The following is a 19,231-nucleotide window of genomic DNA, read 5'->3' as shown; positions in this document are numbered from 1 at the left end:
ATAATGGTGATTTGTTTTTTTAACCTTACAGATTGCTAATTAGAATTGCAAGTAAAAATGATTGCATATTTTTAATTATGGAGATAGCACAATAAGCAACATTCATGGCAGCCGTAGCAAGCAATTTATGCATAATATATACTTCTACATGAATTTCATAACAAAGGATAGATTTATTTCCCAATAAAATAAATTTATTCCGAAGGTTATATTACATCCCAAAAGAGAAAACAAACCATAAAGTTAAAACTAATATAAAATTATTTCTTAAATATATCTGAAGACATTTTAAATAGTTGTACTCTTCATGAAAGTGAAGTAATTGCCTTTTTTCTTTTCCAAGAAGCCATAGGTTCAAAGTTTATCTAGAAAATCTTAAAGAAAATGTATTTTAAAATAATGATGAAAGACAGGAGTATCTCTCTTCTTCCCCAGGTAAAGAAATTTCTCAGCTGGATACTACTTTAGATGAGAAATTACAGAGCAAAGGCTTCACATACCAATGGCTTCATGCACAGCTTTTGGATTATGAAGCAGCCAGTTCCAGAAATACGAAGTGGTGAGGTCATCGCCTTTAAATTAGATTTTTTTTTTATTTTAAATTTGTCTTGTAAAGTGAAACCTAAGTTAATGGTTCTAAAATAAACATGACTTTGCAGCTAGCGGACACTACACCATATTTCCAGGTCCCAAATATGGCACACTTTAGAACTGGCAGTCATTGTATAGATACTTCTTCCATATTGAAATTGAAATTATAAAATGTTCAGAATCTTATAAAAAATAACTACTTAGTTTTACTTTAGCAATGCAGTGGGTTTTTGACTGCAAAGAGTGTAGAAAAAGGTGCTTATTCATAATATATTTTATAATGTTATTGATATACATTTTGGTTTTATGTAATTAAATCAACTGTAACATTAGCTATATTGTTAGATTTGATTAAGGAAGTTAAAAAAAATACTTCTCTTTTTAGCTAAATAATGTGTATTTATATTTTGTCTTCAAAATATAAACCCGGTGTTTACATCTTTATACTACACTGTACTAAAATGTTGTAAACGTCTTCCTTCTATGTTCAGTTTTGGTTATTAAACAGGTAAAATGTCAATACAATTAATGGAAAGGTTCATGTTGCCTAAACTAAAACGAAGGCATAATAAGTATATTTTGGTCATAAATTCAATATAAGGCATTAGTATCTTAATGAAGTCATTAGTAGACACAATGCCAAGCATCTCTAAGAAAACCAAACAAAGTGTCAGTAAGCAAGCAATGGGTTTAGTATATTAATTTTATCATTATTTTCATTTAAAATGTATTTATAATTAAATGGGCTGCAAATTGTTCTGTCTTGTGCAGAAAAATATGCCACATATCCTGCTTGTATCAATGACTGTAGAAACTATATGACAAACATGTTCCTTAGGAAATATATATCTGGCATTGCAGAAATATTTATCTTTCAGCCGTGATCCATAGCAGAGAAATACTCAAAGTGTTTGTTTAAGATAACTTCCATGACTTATAATTTGAATGAAAACACTGGAATACAACATGTATACAACATAATGATGTTTGAAAGTAAGAAGACACAGAAATTTATAAAAGAATTTTCTTAACTATTATTGTGCTACCTCTGCAGGTGTATGCTATGTGGTAGTATTCTGACTTTTTTAAGGGTCATGATATCATTTTTTTAATGTGCCAAAAGTCCAACTGATCTCCATTCAAACTTCATTGGTAGACAATTTAGAACAGCTGACATACTTATTCAACTGAGAACAATTTTATTCCTACAAAAAGTAATATGAAACCTGTCTTTTCTACAATTTGTGTGAGCACATACAAAGAGTCATGCTGGTTAGAATAGTTTAACTTAATATTCTATTATTTGAATAAACACTTGTTAATTATTTTTTAAATCAAGTACAAGAAAATTAATAGTAATTGCTCTGATACTTTATCAGTTAATATTAATTTCTCTGATACATCTTAATCATGGAATTGTTTTAAATAATTAAGCAGGATCTTTCCTGCAAAGATTCTGTGCAGGTATTTTAGTGAGGCCAGTACAGTGGGAGTTACTGAAATTTCTATTCTACATTTTTCCCAGCTGTCGTTTTTTGCCTAAGATAGATCCTGCGATATGTGACAATAGACAAGTACAACTTGTGGTAAGAACTTGTTTCTTTGTGGGATTTTGCAGAATTCAGGTAATTCATGTCTGTACCTGGTGTAAAAACAGAAGAATTTCTGCATTAATATAATTCTGTAGTGTTATGTCTGTTTGGCAATCAAGCCATCCTCTGATGGAGATAAGAAGAAAATACTTTAGCACAGAAGCCCGTGGAGGTGCATTGGGTTCTAGCTTCATGATCTGACACTGAGTTTGTTTTTAAGACATCAAATGCTACTGTATGTTTACCAAAGCTTCTAAATCTGCATTTGCAAAAAAAGTTAAAAAAAATAAATATGGTTCAGTACCAGCTACATTATTTACTGAAAACATGTATTCTTGTCAATTGAACAGCTTTAAATATTCTCCAATTCTGTATATAACATCCCTAAATCATTCTAATATGCCTCCAATGTCATTTATTGAAATGCAGTGAGTTGGAATTGTATATTAATATGGTGACATTATTAAAAACATTGCGTGAAGTCAGATTTATTCCTACAATTTCTTTTTAAAATCTTTTTAGTTCTTAAAATGGTGTCTGCTCTTTTCATGATTGGTTCTTTTTGCAGAATTTTAAAAAATTGGATTTTCTGAAACAGGTAGTCCAGTAAATTGGCAGGAAGGGAAATATGAGCAATTTAACAGTTTGAAGATTTACGAAATTAAAAGACTGTGTCAGAGATGCCCAGAAGTTCCTTTAACAGCAAGCAGTTGTGATACCTACAGGCCAATATATACTCACTCCATTTCTATATATATAGATTTTACATTTTGGCAAATTAACAATATTCTTATTGATAAAATTTTGTATGGTTTAAAAAATGGGGCAAAAAATTAGAAGCTTGGCAGAATTAGTATTTTATAGATGATGTGTATTAGTATTAGTATTAGATTAGTATTTTATTTATATAGATGATGTAAAATATTGCATAAGAAGTATTTCCCAGTTAGATGATGTGTCATATGCCTCATTTGTTCTCTAAGCAATCTTGCCCCTTTCTACCCTCTTCCCTCTTTACCTTCACAATCTATGCAATTTATATCTTTTGGAAATAATTCCATAAAATTCTCAAATAAATGGTTTTCATAAAATTAATCTTTGAAGAAAATGTAATCCTTTTAAGCCCTACATGTTACTGTTGCTGTTTTCTTTAAGGCAGATTTTGTCAAATATTTTTCTCTGGCAAGTGTGTCCAACTCTTAGGTTGTTCTAAAATTTAAATGGCTGAAATCATGAACCAAATGTTTGTTGTAGGGTTTGATTGCAGCAGCACCAATAGTTATTTGTTAGGTGGAGTCTAAAACAGTAAATTGAGCAAATCATAATTTAATAATGTTATCTAAATTACATATTATGTAATTATTGGTAAGCATATGTGCACATAGGTAGATTTTATGTTATTTACACTAAGCAGTTCTGTCCACAAAGTACTGCTGCAATCCCACAATGGTATTATGTGGTGTGCCCACATAACTGGCAAAGTTATGGAATTGTCACAGCCTGTGCCACATAATAACATAGCTGTTCCACATGAATGAAATACAGAGAAAAATGCAATAGGGTGTTCAGAAAATAGAAAATGGAATAAAATGTATCTCTAATGCAGAAAGCAGTACTATACAGGCAGGAAATAATGATGTGGTTTGTACACACAGACAGCTGGAGAATTTTGGTTTTAAAATTTCTACGAGTTCTCTCTTAAAGGTTGAAATGTGAACATACTCCTACTGCTTTGGCACAGTAGCTTATTTAAAAGCTATGAAATCATGATAAAAATCAAGTTAACAGCTGCAATCATTATCAAAAAAGTTATTGTAAACTGAAAGTGGAAAATATATTTTAAAAGCAAAGAGTGTGAGAGAGAGAGAGAGAGAGAGAGAGTGAGCAAGCATAAGAAGAGGAAAGCATTCCTTGGCATTTCCAGTAGTTTATTTGATGCCATATGCTCAATCATCAAGTTTTCTGATGCGCTATACAGTCCCTTCTTTTTATATGTTCCATAAGTGTTCCATGCATTCTGAAAGCTTCATATAATTTTCTAAATTATATTTTTTGCACATTCCAGTAATTTAAGCCTTTCTTTTTCATGGATACAAAATTGTGTTTCATTGGTTGCATAAAAGAGTAAAGTCTTCTCACTGGGGATTATTGCTTTGTAGTAACCTGCAGTAAATCTTAGACCTTATTATGTTAATCTTGGTCATTTTGGTGATTTTTCTCACTAGTAATACCATAGCAGTGCTCAGGAAGGCATGCTGACTTACAGTTTAAACTATTTTAAATAAATATGATTTTGTGGAATGGCAGGTCGGATAGACTTCCTGATTCTTTTTTTCTGAAGTTTAAGTTACCTATAGGGTTAAATCCTTTCACTATTGATCAGTCTGTCCAATCATTTAGATGCAACTTGAATTCAAATGCACCTTTTATCTCTGAAGGTTAGGGAACTTCTTGATTATTTTACCTAGAAACAGACAAATATACAAATGCAAAGCTGTCTTCAAGGCAAAGATTCGTCATGATTGATATTAATTTTCAATTAATTAATAAGAAAGGTTTGTGGTAATAAAAAAAATAGCAAAAAGTGTGAAGAGTTAACTGTGATGATCACTACAGATGGAAGTCCAATACTAAGGACTGCAAAAAACTTCCGGTATCCTAAATTTCTTCCAAATTTTGGTTCTAACTCATAAATGAAAATGGGATGATTTTAATTAACTTCAGAGGACTTTCAGTCAGCTTCTTTAAAAGGCCAGAATTAAGTTTGCTTCAGTAATTAATACAACCTTAAATATTACTCTGACTATAATTGAGTGAAAACACTTATCTTTATTTGAAATAAAATAACAAATATTTTACATCAGAGATCAAGACAGCCTTATTAAAATCTAGCATATAACCTGAATATTGTCTACAAGATGATGAAGCCTTAGTTTCTAGGATGGTAGGGATTGGATAATAAAATCATGGAAAGGCTAGATGTATAAAATTCTGTGGCCTCCTGGGTCTTTGGGAATTGGGACATTAAAAAACTACTTTTGTGTGTTGAAACAGGTTAGATAGAAATAAGAATGATCAGTTCCCTTGGTTTGAATCTCTTTGAGCATCACAATCATTGTATTATTTCTACTAGTGAAAGACTAAAAGCTTTTAGTTTAAAGACTTTGAACATAAGAAGCTCTCACAAGCTTAAAGCAACTGTAAATATTAAGGCCAAAGAAAAGAGAAATTATTGGCAGGGTAAAACTTTCTTTTTCAAAGTTTCTTGGCTCTGCTATGGAAGAGAAAATAAGATATTGATGTTTACAGCAATAATAAAGACTAGCTGTGCAAAGGAAAACTTTAAATTCCTCATCATTAAACATATAAAAGTAAGCATCAGAAAACAAGGGATAAACTTTCTGTGCAGACACAAAGGGTATACAATCACTAAGGAAGAGTGTAAAATCTCTGTATCTTTAGGGTTTTTGGTTTGAAAATGCATGGACTTTTTAATGAATTTTACATTAAACAGTGACTGAGTAAAGACAAGGAAATGAAACAGGTCTCCATTTCATCTGAGTTCTCTCAGACTGGACTACAAAGCCTGTCTGCACTGGTGCGGTGCTGCTTTTGGTACAGTGAGGTAGTTTGAACAGGAAGTCTGGAAATTGTCTCCTCCAGAATGGCCTACAACTTCATGGTAACAGCACTTTCCTGAGAAAAAGGGAGCTGTGGGCTTTAGCCCCCCGAGGAAGGAGTTGAGACCCAGTCTTTTGATACCTGGTTGAGCAGTCTTGCTACTACAATGTTAGGCAAAAGTTTAGTTCACATTACCACTAGCAGAGTCTTTCCTTTTGTATAGTTTGTTTTTATGTTAAAAAAGAAATACCCAGTTAAACACCTAGCTTCTGAAAGACACCTAGCTCTTCACCCTAGCAAGGGGAAAGACTTAATCTGCTTTTCTGGACTTCACTTCTGAAGGTCCAGACACTAGAGAAGTATACCCTTACATTAAGTACTTCCAGTTGACTGACTCTGCACTTCGGATTTTGTAGATTGTTCATCAGCAGTGTCTGATTTTTCCCCATCATTGTTATTGGCCCTCAGTATCTAGTTATTGTTAGAGGCTGTTTTTGGTGCTGAATAGCTTTTCATTACATTCTTCAGTAAATGTGAAGTTGTTTCTGCAAAAATAACAATCTGCAATTTACAGTGGGTGGTATCTTCCAGGTCAGTTTTTAAACTTTGCCCTACATGTTCCCAAACAGCATTGCTAAAATGAAATATGATTTTCATTTTTCTTTTGGCATACTTGTGTGCAGGTAACATGCCTCATGCCAAAACATGCCACCGCTGGATGTTAGAAGTTTATAATTAATATAATACTCTTGCCTAAAGTATAATTAAAATGCTGTCTGATGGTTATGGTTAATTAGCAAAAAACCTAAAAGATTAAATTACTCACTGGGCCCATGACTGATTGAAGTGTCCTGGATAAAGCATAAATATTGCAGGAAATAATCCAATATGACATCTCTGACATTCAACTATAACTTAAATTATAGACTGGTCAGTAAATGATCTTAAGCTGTTTAAGGTTTCATCAGCCCTCTGCTAGATTGATTTTCTTCAAAATTACTGTACTAAAATGTTTTCTTTTGTTGTTGCATTGACTCAGATCACAAACCACAATTTTAAGATCGGCTCTTATTTACAAAAATGCTTTGACATAGTGCATTTGTTCAGCCTAGGCAACAAAAAAGGATTGTGGTATCATTTTGAAGAAGGTTGTTTGACAGACCCTGTTTGTTTATTTGGAGTAATGTGAGCTACATTCAGAAAATGTTATATTTTGTTTCATGATTGTGTACATTCTCTCCCACTGCTTCCAGGCAAGCCCTGTAAGCAGAGAAGACATGGATTTAGACCTTGTTTCCATGGCTGGTGGAAGTGCTTTGACTGAGAACAGAGAAAAAAATAAGCCGCCACACAGACACTCAGCAAGATCCTCAAGTAAGTTATGGTTCTTCTCAATATCAGTATTAAAGATCACTTTAAAATGCTAAGTAGAACTGAACATGCTTGGAATACTTAATAACACATGCTGCTTATCTTTCTGTTTCTTTTTTTATCTAAAGCCTTTTCATACATTTGCTAGAGTTCTGTTTAAAAACTTTAGATCAATAGACTTTCCTCTTGTGATTTTAATGGGAAGTTCCTCGTGATTGTATTGTAGCTCCTCTCATTTCTGGGTCCTGAGAAATTTTCTTTTCCCTAAAGTATGAAAAAGACTTTTTTTTTAATCTTTCTCTAATTTTTTTTTTTTTTTTTCCAAAAGAGCTTTGGAAAATGCATGTTTTGTTATCTGAGCTCCAAAACACATATCACAAATCACGGCACAGATTTCTGCCATGTTGATTATCAGTTATGCTGTAGTATATGATCCCACTGAACTTATTATACTCAGTAGTAGAGGATCCTTTTAAAGCCTTATGGTTTTATCACTCTAATACCTTGGAAGGTAACGAAAGAATCTATATAGAGAAAAAAAAATAATTCTTGAATGTTATAAAACTATAGAATATTGTTTCATGTCTTATTTTGTGTAATATAACTGAAGAAATGCTAATATATTTCTGATAATATGATGTACTATTTTTTTCAAATAAAGAAAAACATAAACCTCCCAAAAGCACATTACAGAAAACATAAGTTGTATAAAGTAACTTCTGGAAAATTATCAAAATTCCTAAAACTTTTTAAGTAGTGAAGTTCTTCATTCTTGAAATTTTGTCAAAATAGGAATCGGGTACTTCATATAATTTATTTATATAAATCGCTGGATTTACTTTTTGATTGTTTTCATATATGCTGAATTTCCACTTTCAATAAAAAAAATTAAAATTCAAGAAAAACATGTAAAAATACTTGAAATCTCTGTTTTCCTGACATACTTTGTAAAGGCTTTAGAATAAAGATTTATTTACATTACTTCACCACAAGCAAAAATTAATGGTGACTCAATATGTTTGTGCTTATTCGTTTGATTTACATTCCTAAAATTAGATTACATAAAATTCATCATAATAGTTTAATTGTACCAATGGAGAAAGAACATAATTCTGTCTTTGTGCCTGCCATCTTAGAAAAGAACAAATTATGTCCTTAGTTTTCTTGTTTTTCTCCATTGGCTAGTGATGAAATTTAAATTAGATGAGATTCCTAACTTCTGAGATCCTGAATTTAGGTGAGACAACTTTAAATTACTGATGTCAATGACAAAATTATCATTATATTCATACATCCAGAATAGAATGTGTCCATACCTTGAATAATTGGGTTAAATAGTATCCACTTCATGCATATTAGTGTATAACTTAGACTGTAATCTATACTGTAACTCCATTCAAAAATAAATTCATATGAACTCTTTTGACATGTAGAACTTGCCTGTGTGGATCTTGGGAACAGATTTTTCTTTGGAAAAGAAAAAAGTGTCATTGCATTAGACCTTCAGAAAGGAGTGATTAGGAAAGGAGCAGGAAAGAACAGCCAACAGGCAGAGTCATAAATGTGGGGGGGCGGGGGTACAGAGAGGGAGAGAGTTTACAATGTCTGTTATTATTGGTATACTTTCAAAAAACACACCTCTACTACACCATACCTATGTATTCATTTTTATTTCTGTAGTCCAGGAACTAAGGAAAAAAAAAGCCCAGATCTTATGTCTTTTTAAATATGTTTCTGCATATGTGTATATATAAATTTTATCATTGTGGATTTAAGAAATTAAGCAGTGATGATACATTCAGTTGCATTGCTTATGGTATATAAAACCAAACATTACTGTCACCTTTGTACATTTCATATGCAGTATAGAAACATGTTCACTACGTTATTTTTGTTTGCCAAAGACTGTTGCTTTTCAATGATCAGAATAGATCATTAGCCCCATGATATCCTGAATCTGAAAACACTATAAATTTACCTTTACTGAGAATGTATTTGTTATTAAATGCTTTCTTGTTCTATAGTCTCTCTTGGTTTTGCCTTCTGAAATATTAAATGAAGATGCCTTGGAACTGTTTCAGTGCTTTAGTAGGCGTGTTCCCTTTGATTTAACCTGCAATTGTATTGCAGACTATTATAAACATGCTGTGGCCTTAGACTTGCTGTCATTTTAATAAATTCTTAAATCAAGTTCTTGTGCCATGTTTTCAGGAAATCTCAACCTCAATGATTTGACAAGCTTTAATTAATAAAGTGTCACTGAGTTCACTTTCCACCATCCATGGTTGTGGTTGCTCCTCAGAATTCAATTATTGTTAGGGATCAAGAGCTGTTTTTTGGATGTATCATACATGTTCCTTATATGTATCTTGTAATTTAGAAATTGTATCAATAAATTGTTGAGATCTTACAGGCTGAAAACTCTAGAAATACAAAATAATGGATTCTTAAATATATTTACTAAAAAAACCCTGTCAAATCATGTGATACTGATATAAAATACCTTTCATAGAAAGGCTAAGTGAAGATTTTAAGAAATATTTCTGTGAACTTCCCAACTTTTATGTTTTTTCTGTAGGTCTTTTTTTCCAAAGGCAGGTTCTTTGAATTCTGGATTAAACCATTTTAAGTTTTTTTAAAAGCCAAATTTCCTATTTTTTCTGAAAAATTTGTATGGGATAGATTAATCCTAAACTAACTTAATTCTGTGCCTTGACAAAGCTAAATTATAATTAAATTATAATTATAATTACTAATAAAAGGAATGCTTTTAACATAGTATATTTCAGTTTAAGGAAAGTGTTTGTTTACTTAAAAGTATTTGATTTGCTTCCCTGTTACATGTTCAAACGGAAAACTAACTGTTCATTAAATTGGCCAAATGTTTAAAAAAAAATGTATAACCTAAAGAAAGAATAGTCATTGTTCAGCTGCAGTAAATAGTTATCTGTCTAATTTCGGACTTTGCTTCTGGCAATGGCCAGCACATTATGATCTAAGAACATACTTATGTTTTAGAAGGAATATAATGTTCCTTCATAGTGACTGCCTTTTTCTCCCTTGTAACTAGTTTTTCTTTTCTATTTTTTGATGTTACTTTTTTGGGGTGAGGCTGGTTGGGAGGCAGGCAGGACTGACCATTCTTTATCATTTTTATTAACTTCATAAACATTGGTGTGAATTTCTGGTTGCATTTTTTGTTTTAATACTTTCCTGAACACTAGTATTGTAGTCAGAATTAAGCTGCAAGATGAGCACAGAAATATTTTACAAGAGTTAGAAGTTTAGCATTTTTATACCCAGCTAGAAAGCATGGTTCTTTGTATATCCTAATATCCAATTTGTGAGTAGGCTATGACAATCAACTACCTTCTGTCATCCTAATCTGTTTCTGGCCAACCAATGTTGGACATATAAATGAGTCTCCTACATATTTACATTGTCTAACTGTCATCACAATTTTGGGGTTTTCTTTTCTCTGCAAATTTAAACTTTATGTTCATTATATTTGCCTTGGGAACTGCAGTCTTCTGACCAAAATTTGAAAGGGAAATGCAATGGGAGCTGTGCATCTGCTACTTAAAATACTGCTCAGAATTCTTAATTCTTTTCCTCCCTGAATTCTAGCTTTTCAGGAAGCCTCTGATATCAGTAAAACTGATAAACTTTCCAGGAAAAAATAATTCAATTAATTAGAAACTGAACCTCGTCATTCCTTTGTTACCCTTAGTTCAAAAAGTAGGCCCATGTATATCTCCAGTAAAAAAACATTTGTCAGTTCTTGTTCTCCAGTAAACAAAACTTTATATTCTGCTAGTCAGTGAAAATGAACTAATGAAGTTTAAATATGCCTTTCTTACAGTGTAAAGTTGTCCATCTCAGAAAAAAAAACCCAGTAACTTTTATTTAGCTTTCTTTTCAAATCTTACTCAATTCTTTTTGCTCTTGACAGAACCCCCACCTTGTTTTGGTTTTTTTGCCTCCCTTTCTTTCATAATGAGTATTGTTAGAAACCCTTCAACTTTGTCATAAGCAATGTATGGTACAGACTCACTTTACAAAATTCCTTCTTTCCTGTTCCTTTCTTCCTAGCATCACTATTGTCTATATATTCTAGTATTGCTGTCTTTCATTCAGGATGTGTAAAAACTCTCTGTGTAATCAGTATCTCATTTTTAAGCTCTCTATGAATTTGCTCATATTTTACCAAGGGGTTTCTTGTGCGTATTTTTTTCCTGCATACGTATTTTTCTGTGTATTGGTTAACTATCAAGCAATATATACCTAATCTTTTTGAACACACTACAGAATGACATCTTACAGGATACTGCTTAATTCACTTTGAGGTTGCATATTAAAAAATTACCTAAATGCAAATTTTAAAAGGCATGTAGAACTTGCTTTCATTGAATATAACAGGCTAGGGAGAAAATACGATACATGGTCTCATGTATTTTCATCATCTGTGTTTCCAGTTATGAAAATAATTCAAGAACAGATGCACAGAGACATATTCTAAATTTTAAGTGCTTTTTTACAGCCTCATACTCTTCTAGTAGGGTTTGGGAGTTCTTCAGTGTGGAGTTTTTTTTAAGAGAAACCAGCTTAACAAAAAAAATTCAATTTTGAGACACTGGTTTATAGTTCACTTTTCCACTTAGAACCATGGGCCCATTAGATCAGTGATAAGGATTTCTTATGTCTTATGATTTGAGTAAATAAAGCAGTTTTATGTTTCCTTTGCTGTGGGATGTTTGTTAAGTAGATTAAAAAATATTTCTCAAGTCAGTGCACTGAAAGATCCAGTAATTTATGTTGGGCTACTTCAGATTGTTGCACTGGATGGTAAAGATGTGTCTGTAAGATCATCTTTCTCAAGGCACTCTTTCTGTCCTTGTTTCTTTTCCTTCTAATTTGTCTCTTTTTCACTGCTGTTTTTTCCACATCTGTGTTCCGTAATCCTTTCTTTTACTATGACTGGTTCTTGTTTCTGTTCTCCAACTTATTGCAGCATAAGCTTCCTCTCCCATCCACTCTTCCTTCCCACACATGCAATCAGGTCTTCTGTTTGTTTCTACAGATACCAGTCTGATTACTTTTTTTCCTCTCACTCTGTGTTTCTTTTTGAAGCCAGATTATTCTTGACAGTATTCCTCAGATTCATTATCTAGTTTAGACCTCCTCCAAATATGGCCTAGTTTAGTGTACTGTTTAGGCAGATCTTGAGCCCAATCTCTTAATGTACTTTATCTTTGTGTTAATTCTTATTATTACCTGTATTTTCACTTATTTTAGTTATGTTAATTCCAAGAGTTAGGAACCATCTAGTGCTAATGCACTTAATCCATCTTCTTTATTCTTACACAGCTTTCCTGTGCCAATTCACAATTTTCTTCTTCCCCATGTTTTTCTCCCTGGTCTGTGTCAGTCTCTTTGTCAAGTCATTCTAGTCTCTTGTGGCCAGCTGTGTCAGGGCACTGTTTACCAAGCCAGCTTTAGTTTCTCTCACCTTGATTCTTAGTCAGTCTCATTTCTTTCTTGGATTTCAGTTGCAGCCCTTTGCCTCTTCTCTCAGTCTTCTTCCTGTAGGAGTTTGGATTCTTACCCTCTTCATGGTTCCTGCAGCTATTCTCCATCTGCCACAGACAGCATGAAATGAGCAGGCTTTTAAGTTCCCTGACTTAGCACGATCTTCAACATTGTCTTTAGGAATAGCCTTGCTTAGCTCCATGTAATATCATGGTAAAGCATATTTCCATGCTGACTGTTATTTTAGTGAATGTAGTCCAAAAGATCAAGAATTTCTTCTCTGATCATGGGAAAACTTCAATTTGTATATACTTGATCCAAATCTGGACATATCCTAAAAGGAAGGCTCTTTTATTTGGTAGGTTTCAGATCTCCTTTGCAAAGGACAACATAAATATTTTACATATTTTCTTAGAAGTGACCAACCTTGCGGAAAATTTCAAGCAGATGCTCAATTTCATCCTAAATGGTCAAAACTGGGGAAATAGATGAGCTGGTACACAAAATAGATATTGAGCTTTAATAAGCAGTGGTGCTGAAAGTCTTTCTTTTAATTAGAAAAGAGCTGTTTTTTACAGGAACGTATTTGGAACACTATGTTTATTATGTTTATTTTAACTGTATGGAATGTTAATTAATAAATGTTTTTAATATGTTCTTGTAAATGGTTATCTCTTTCAACTCCATGTGACTGAGTCACGTTTTAGATTTCAGATTATTCAAGTATGTAATTGTCAGCATGATGTAGTTAGAAGAGCATCAATGTTTGGTAACCAAAGAAATTTAAATTAATTGTTTCTATAAAATTTTAGAACTAGTCTGTAGTCCTACCAACATGAAATCATGCAGATTTACAAACAAAATTCACCATTTACCTAAAAGAAATTAATCATGATTATATTTTTTCTGCAAATCTCCATACAAAAAGGAGATATATATTTACATAACATGCTTTATTTCATATAAATTGGTCCCCAGACTTTTCAATGCTATTTAAATATAATTTTGCAATTTAAAAAATATAATGTAAAATTGCAGCACAAAACATACTTTTATGCAAAGAGTGCAACTTAAAAAAAAATCCAACTTCAAGATAGCCATAAGTAACATTATTAAAAAGTTAACTTTTCTGATATTGTAGCATTTACCTTTTTCACAGACCTGCTGAACCTACCATCTTTCCAGAGCTTAAATTGATGTAAATGCTTTGCTGCTAAGGATTCGTTCTGGTCACTTTCATTAAAATCTTGAGGTTTTTTTCTCCATCCCTTCTTATGCCGTATTTGCTTTTAAGTAATACAATATGTTAAGGACTTTGGAATAAATTATATCTCCAGACACACAATGTTAGGTGGATTGATAAATGTCCTATGACGTCTACTATGCATCATAAAATTCTATCATAACCTTTTTAACAAAGCTTTTCTTCTTGGACACCAAGAATTTCATTCAAAGCATATTACATATTGCATTACTTATCAAAACAGTGGATATGTAAACCTTGACATTTGTTAAAAGACCCAGGCTTTAACCAAAAAAAGACCAGAACAAATCGATAGCAGAATACAGATTAAACAACCAAAAAGTGACTGCTTGGAAATAGAAGCATGTGACATTATGCCAAGACAAGCTTTCAACACATACTCAAAATAGTTTTTTGATATATACAGGCATCTGAAAGTCTCCCAGACCGTGCTGGAGCTTCATATATTAAATTGTTACAAGTAAATGAATGTACAGTAAAAAAGTGTTAAAGCCTGTCTTCCAAAGCCTGCTTTAGTATAGGAGAAATTAAATTGCTTTTCTTGGCTAAGTTTAGTTCCCACATCAGTGGGTATTAGAATAACCATGTACCATGTTAAGTTATACTTAATATACTTGCCAAGTTCTATTTAATTCTAGTACAAGTAATGGTAATAACAATAGTTGTCAAAAATATCAGTACTGTATATAGTAAACCAAATATAATTGTTCTAATTCATGTTTAGTAAACATGTTAGTTTACATTTAATATGTACCTAATTCTATTTAGTAAAGATACTAAAGATAGTATCTTGAAATTGTGTGACTCTTTCTCTTGCTGCCTTTGGGCAAGGCCCACTAAAAATACACTTAAGGAACATAACATGAAATAAAACTATTGTGATTATGCTTACAATTATTCATTAAACACAAATGCACACGTACATACCTATATGTGTATGTATGCATATTAATGAAATATTTGCCTCTATATAGCAAAATATGACTATAAATGTCACCTTTATTTTACCAATTAAGAAATTATGATAGTAGTATTTTGATTCACTCATGTGCTAGTATGTGAACCATTCATTTGCAGGACACATTGCAGTTTAGGGAGATTGCAAATCCAAGCATGCCATAAAAACTGTTCACATCATTAGTAATGCTGTAAGAGAAATATGTAAGGTCCCTCAAAGAAAAACCCAAATCAATAAATATAAGAAAAAATATAGTAAGGATTCATTTTGATATGTTTTGGGGATTTTCAGGAAATTGGGTTTGTTGGTTGGGTTTTCTGTGTGTGTTTTGGATTTTTTTGTTTCATTTTTTGTTGTGTTTTGTTTTGTTTTTTTAACAAGACTATGTTTTTAAGGAACATTTATAGGTTCAGTCTATTAATTCAAAGGACCATGGTCATCCCTTACCAGACTCTCTTGTCTTCTCTCATTCCCTTGATCTTGACAAAATTCTAACCATTTCCTAATGGAGGTATCTTTAATGAGTATTTCTGAAGAAAATTGCCTGTTTGAAAATCAGAATCAGAAAATCTGTTGTAAACACAGATATTAACAACAAAGTCGTGGATTTTTTTGGTTTATATATAACTCTTTTTACTTCTCACAAGATTCTACCTAGATGCTTACTTTACACTTAAGTGCAAAGCTGCTTTTACTTGAGCATATATGCAATACTCATACCTAGATTTTCACTAGAGTAGAAAAAAGACATGAAGTAAAAGAAAGTCACAGTCACAGTCATTTTGATTGATCATATGTATGATCAATCAGTAAATCCTATATTTGCAATGCATTCCATTCATTATTAGATTATCATTATTGGATTAGATATTAGGAAATTTTTTTTCACTGAAGATGTGGTCAAGCATTAGAGCAGGCTGACTAGAGAAGTGGTGGAATCAGCATCCCTGGAAATGTTCAAAAAACATGATGTGATGCTTAGAGACATGGTTTAGTGGACTTGGCAGTGCTGAGTTAATAGTTGGACTCCATGATCTGAGAGGTCCTTTCCAACTTTCATGAATCTATAATCTTATTCTAAAGTTTTCCTTAATCTTTCTATTTGGTCTTGCATTAAACTCTAGGAGAAAGAACGACAGCAAAACCCTTTCTCATATTTGATTAATTCTTTCTTTATAAATGAGGTTTCTTTGCTTTAGGACACAATTTTTCCATCATAAGTAATATTGAAGCCACTAGCAGTTACAAGAGCCACCAGTGTAACATCTGAGAAATAGCTGTGACATGAACAGAAGTAAGCAAACTGCACTGTGCTGGTGTGATTTCTCTGTCCTTGAGAATTCTTCTTCAGGGAATAGCCTGTTGGTTCTCCATGCCAGCTCTGTCTTTCATCACTTCAATAAGACCAGAGCTGATAATAATACCCATCTCTTAGTACTATTTAGTAGATATCAAAAGTGCTTTATCAGAAGTGCAAACATAATTATGCCCATTTCAAAGATGGAAAGATGGGACGTACAAAGGGAATGATTTACAGTGATTTACAACAAACCCCTCAGTAGATATTTCATTCCAAATCAGTTGATCATTCTCTGCAATGGCTTTTCTTTTCTCTGGCTGAACAGTGCTGAGAACTGTGTAAAGGGTGGAAAGAAAGAATACAGAGTTACTCTGTGCTTCAATTCAGTTTGTCTAGGTCATAATTGTATAATAAAGTTTAAAGCAGATGCTGTGAAGTCTGAGACTAGATAAAAAAAAGAGAGACCCATGACTGTCAGACGTTGGGAGAGCCTCATTGGGAGAGATTTGTTAAACATGCATATAGCAGGTCTTCGGGATTTTGTAATGGAATAATAATACATATTTCGTACTCATGTAAGGGCAATATATTCCTTCCAATACATTGTATATAATTACAAGTGGAGAGGGAAAAACCCTATGTGTATAGATTACTGAAATCCACCATGAAAATACTATTTAGCAGTGCACAGAGGTTCATAAACAAGTGAGGTAGTTCATCCACAAATAATCCAGATCAAGCAGTTAGGATTAGGTTGACTGACTGTCTTCCTAGATTGACTCAATTACTACTAGACTAGTTTTCAAATTCATTATTGATAGGCTCTTTGTAGTCTCTGTTTTTACTCTGTTTTACAAATAATGTAATGAATTTTTTGTCAAAATATAGAAAAAAAAATTCATATGTCTTTTTTACCTATGCTGTGGACACCATGTTGAAGATGAGGGCACAGAAAAAGCATAAATGAGCCCCAGTTTTGTTTTGTGCTTTAAATGTTCAATAACTATTTCCTTTTTGTTTTTATTTTAACAAAAAATTCCAATCTTAATTATTTTTGTTGTTTAACAATGTTTTCAATTTCCTAAAGTATTTCTTTAAATTAAAGGCATCCAATTTCAAAAATAGTATTACCATGTTGGATTTATTTTGAAGTTTCACTAATTAATCACTTAATTTACTAATTTGAGGGTTTCAATTTCAGTGAATACATTATGGTTCCCAGGCAAAATAATTAATGGAAAGTTTACAGCTTGATTAAATATTTTCTTTACTCTTTAACAAAAGTCTTTCTGTACTAAGGAGATCTGCTACCATTTGAGGTGTTAAATAAAATAATCCAAAGGCAAGGAAACTGGGAATGCTGTAAAGGCAATATATCATAATTTTAAATCTTTAGGAGATATATCTAGAGTAAATTATACATTTTGAGAAAAAAGGAACAAATTACTACATCGGTAGAGCCATAAGAAGATGAATGATGATAATGTTAAAAATACTTGAAACCTCTTGGTTGCCAAAAGAGACAACTGTTTAATAGATACATTTGCAATAATTTAAGAATTCATAAGAAAGGGAACTATAGTCTGGGAAAATCTCCTGACATTTAGATCTAGCAGGCTACAGGAAAGCATCTATGAGAAAACAAAGAAACTCTTACTCTTCGAAATTTATAGGTATGTTTTATATATTGGTACATAGAATGATGTTCTACTTTTTTGTCACTATGTATTCTGAGAAATGTAATTTTTCTATTGAGAAGTACTAAAAATTTAAAATATCTAAAATACTGAAACTATGTAGTTAATATTTTCCTTTGGTAAGTGGAAAATAATTCATAAAATATTATTTTATAAGCTAGGATTATATATATATGTGTATATATATATATACTGACAGGCATGAACTGCTGCATTGTGAACATGAGATCATTCTCTTGCAAAGTTCAGGTTGTCTTCCACAGATGTTTTCTTTCTTATAGATGCCAAAGAAAAATATTATCAGGTGTTCATTTATGTTAAAGAAATATTATACCTTTGGTCATGCCTACTGGTTATTTTATTTAAATAATTGTCCGAAGAGTTTTTTAGAAACTAAATTACTCAAGCCTCTGTATGCATGATAATGAAAGTGATTGTTTCACATATTCCTATGTGTTCTTAAATTTTTCTGTGGCACCATGCAGCATCTAAGTTTAAGTATTCCTGAGCTTTGAACAAAAGAAATCTCTTTTATTTGGTCTAATATAACCACAAAAACTTGTTAATTAGCTATATCTTCTGAACTAGTTCTTCATCCACTTGAAGGATGAGTTTCTGTGTCAAAGGATTGAGCATCTCTGTAAGTGTTTAAGTTCAGAATGGACAGATAATGGCATTTCTAAAAATATGATCATCTTGTTTAGTAATTTTACTGTCTTTTAGATAAGGAGTTTATTGTTTTTTAAAGTACTGCCTTGTGAAAATACTTGTATTTCTTTTGAACGTGAGCCATACATAACTATAGAAATTGTGTGCTGTCAATTAGACCTAGAAATATTATTGCCTTGGAAAGAATATAATACAGTGAAATTTAGGGAGTTCTGGTTGGTTGGTTTTTAATTTCATGTCTGTTTTGCTGTTTAGAAAAGAATATTTCTACTCCAGAAAAATCATGTTTGGGTCCATCTCATAGAGAACGGATATCATTTCGAGACCATCCAGTGGAGCTAAGCGGAGGATGGGGAGCAGGCAAAAAAAGGCAAAAGCTTAAAAATATTAGCTGAATATTGGAGATAACTAGTTGATTTAATCAAACACAGACACACATATGGACAGCTCTGAATATCAATTGTTGTATTGTTGTAATTGTATTGTTGTATATTTCATTTATTACCAATAAACCAGTTTCAGTTAACTACTTTTGACTTACTTCATTATACATGGTTACAGTGGTTTGGGTTTTGTGGGATTTTTTGGTCAAAGTATTTTATACCTGTCAGTAAGTTTTCATAGTTTGTGTTTCCAATT

The 19,231-nt window shown here is 32.1% G+C and overlaps 1 protein-coding gene across 1 annotated transcript in view; it reads left to right on the top strand.

The window, feature by feature from the left end:
- The window catches only part of LOC131591861 (leucine-rich repeat and IQ domain-containing protein 1-like), a 102,902-nt gene extending 83,915 nt beyond the window's left edge, over window positions 1–18,987 (top strand). The window contains exons 24-27 of the mRNA XM_058862961.1: window positions 436–559; window positions 2,117–2,177; window positions 7,058–7,178; window positions 18,848–18,987. Of these exons, the coding sequence (XP_058718944.1) occupies window positions 436–559; window positions 2,117–2,177; window positions 7,058–7,178; window positions 18,848–18,987 (446 nt within the window). The remainder of the gene's footprint in view (window positions 1–435; window positions 560–2,116; window positions 2,178–7,057; window positions 7,179–18,847) is intronic.
- Window positions 18,988–19,231: the final 244 nt, after the last annotated feature.

Source organism: Poecile atricapillus, chromosome W (assembly GCF_030490865.1).
Source record: "Poecile atricapillus isolate bPoeAtr1 chromosome W, bPoeAtr1.hap1, whole genome shotgun sequence".
Lineage (NCBI taxonomy): Eukaryota > Metazoa > Chordata > Aves > Passeriformes > Paridae > Poecile > Poecile atricapillus.
Note: the sequence above shows the minus strand (reverse complement) of the source record. Positions and strands in the feature narration are given on the sequence as shown.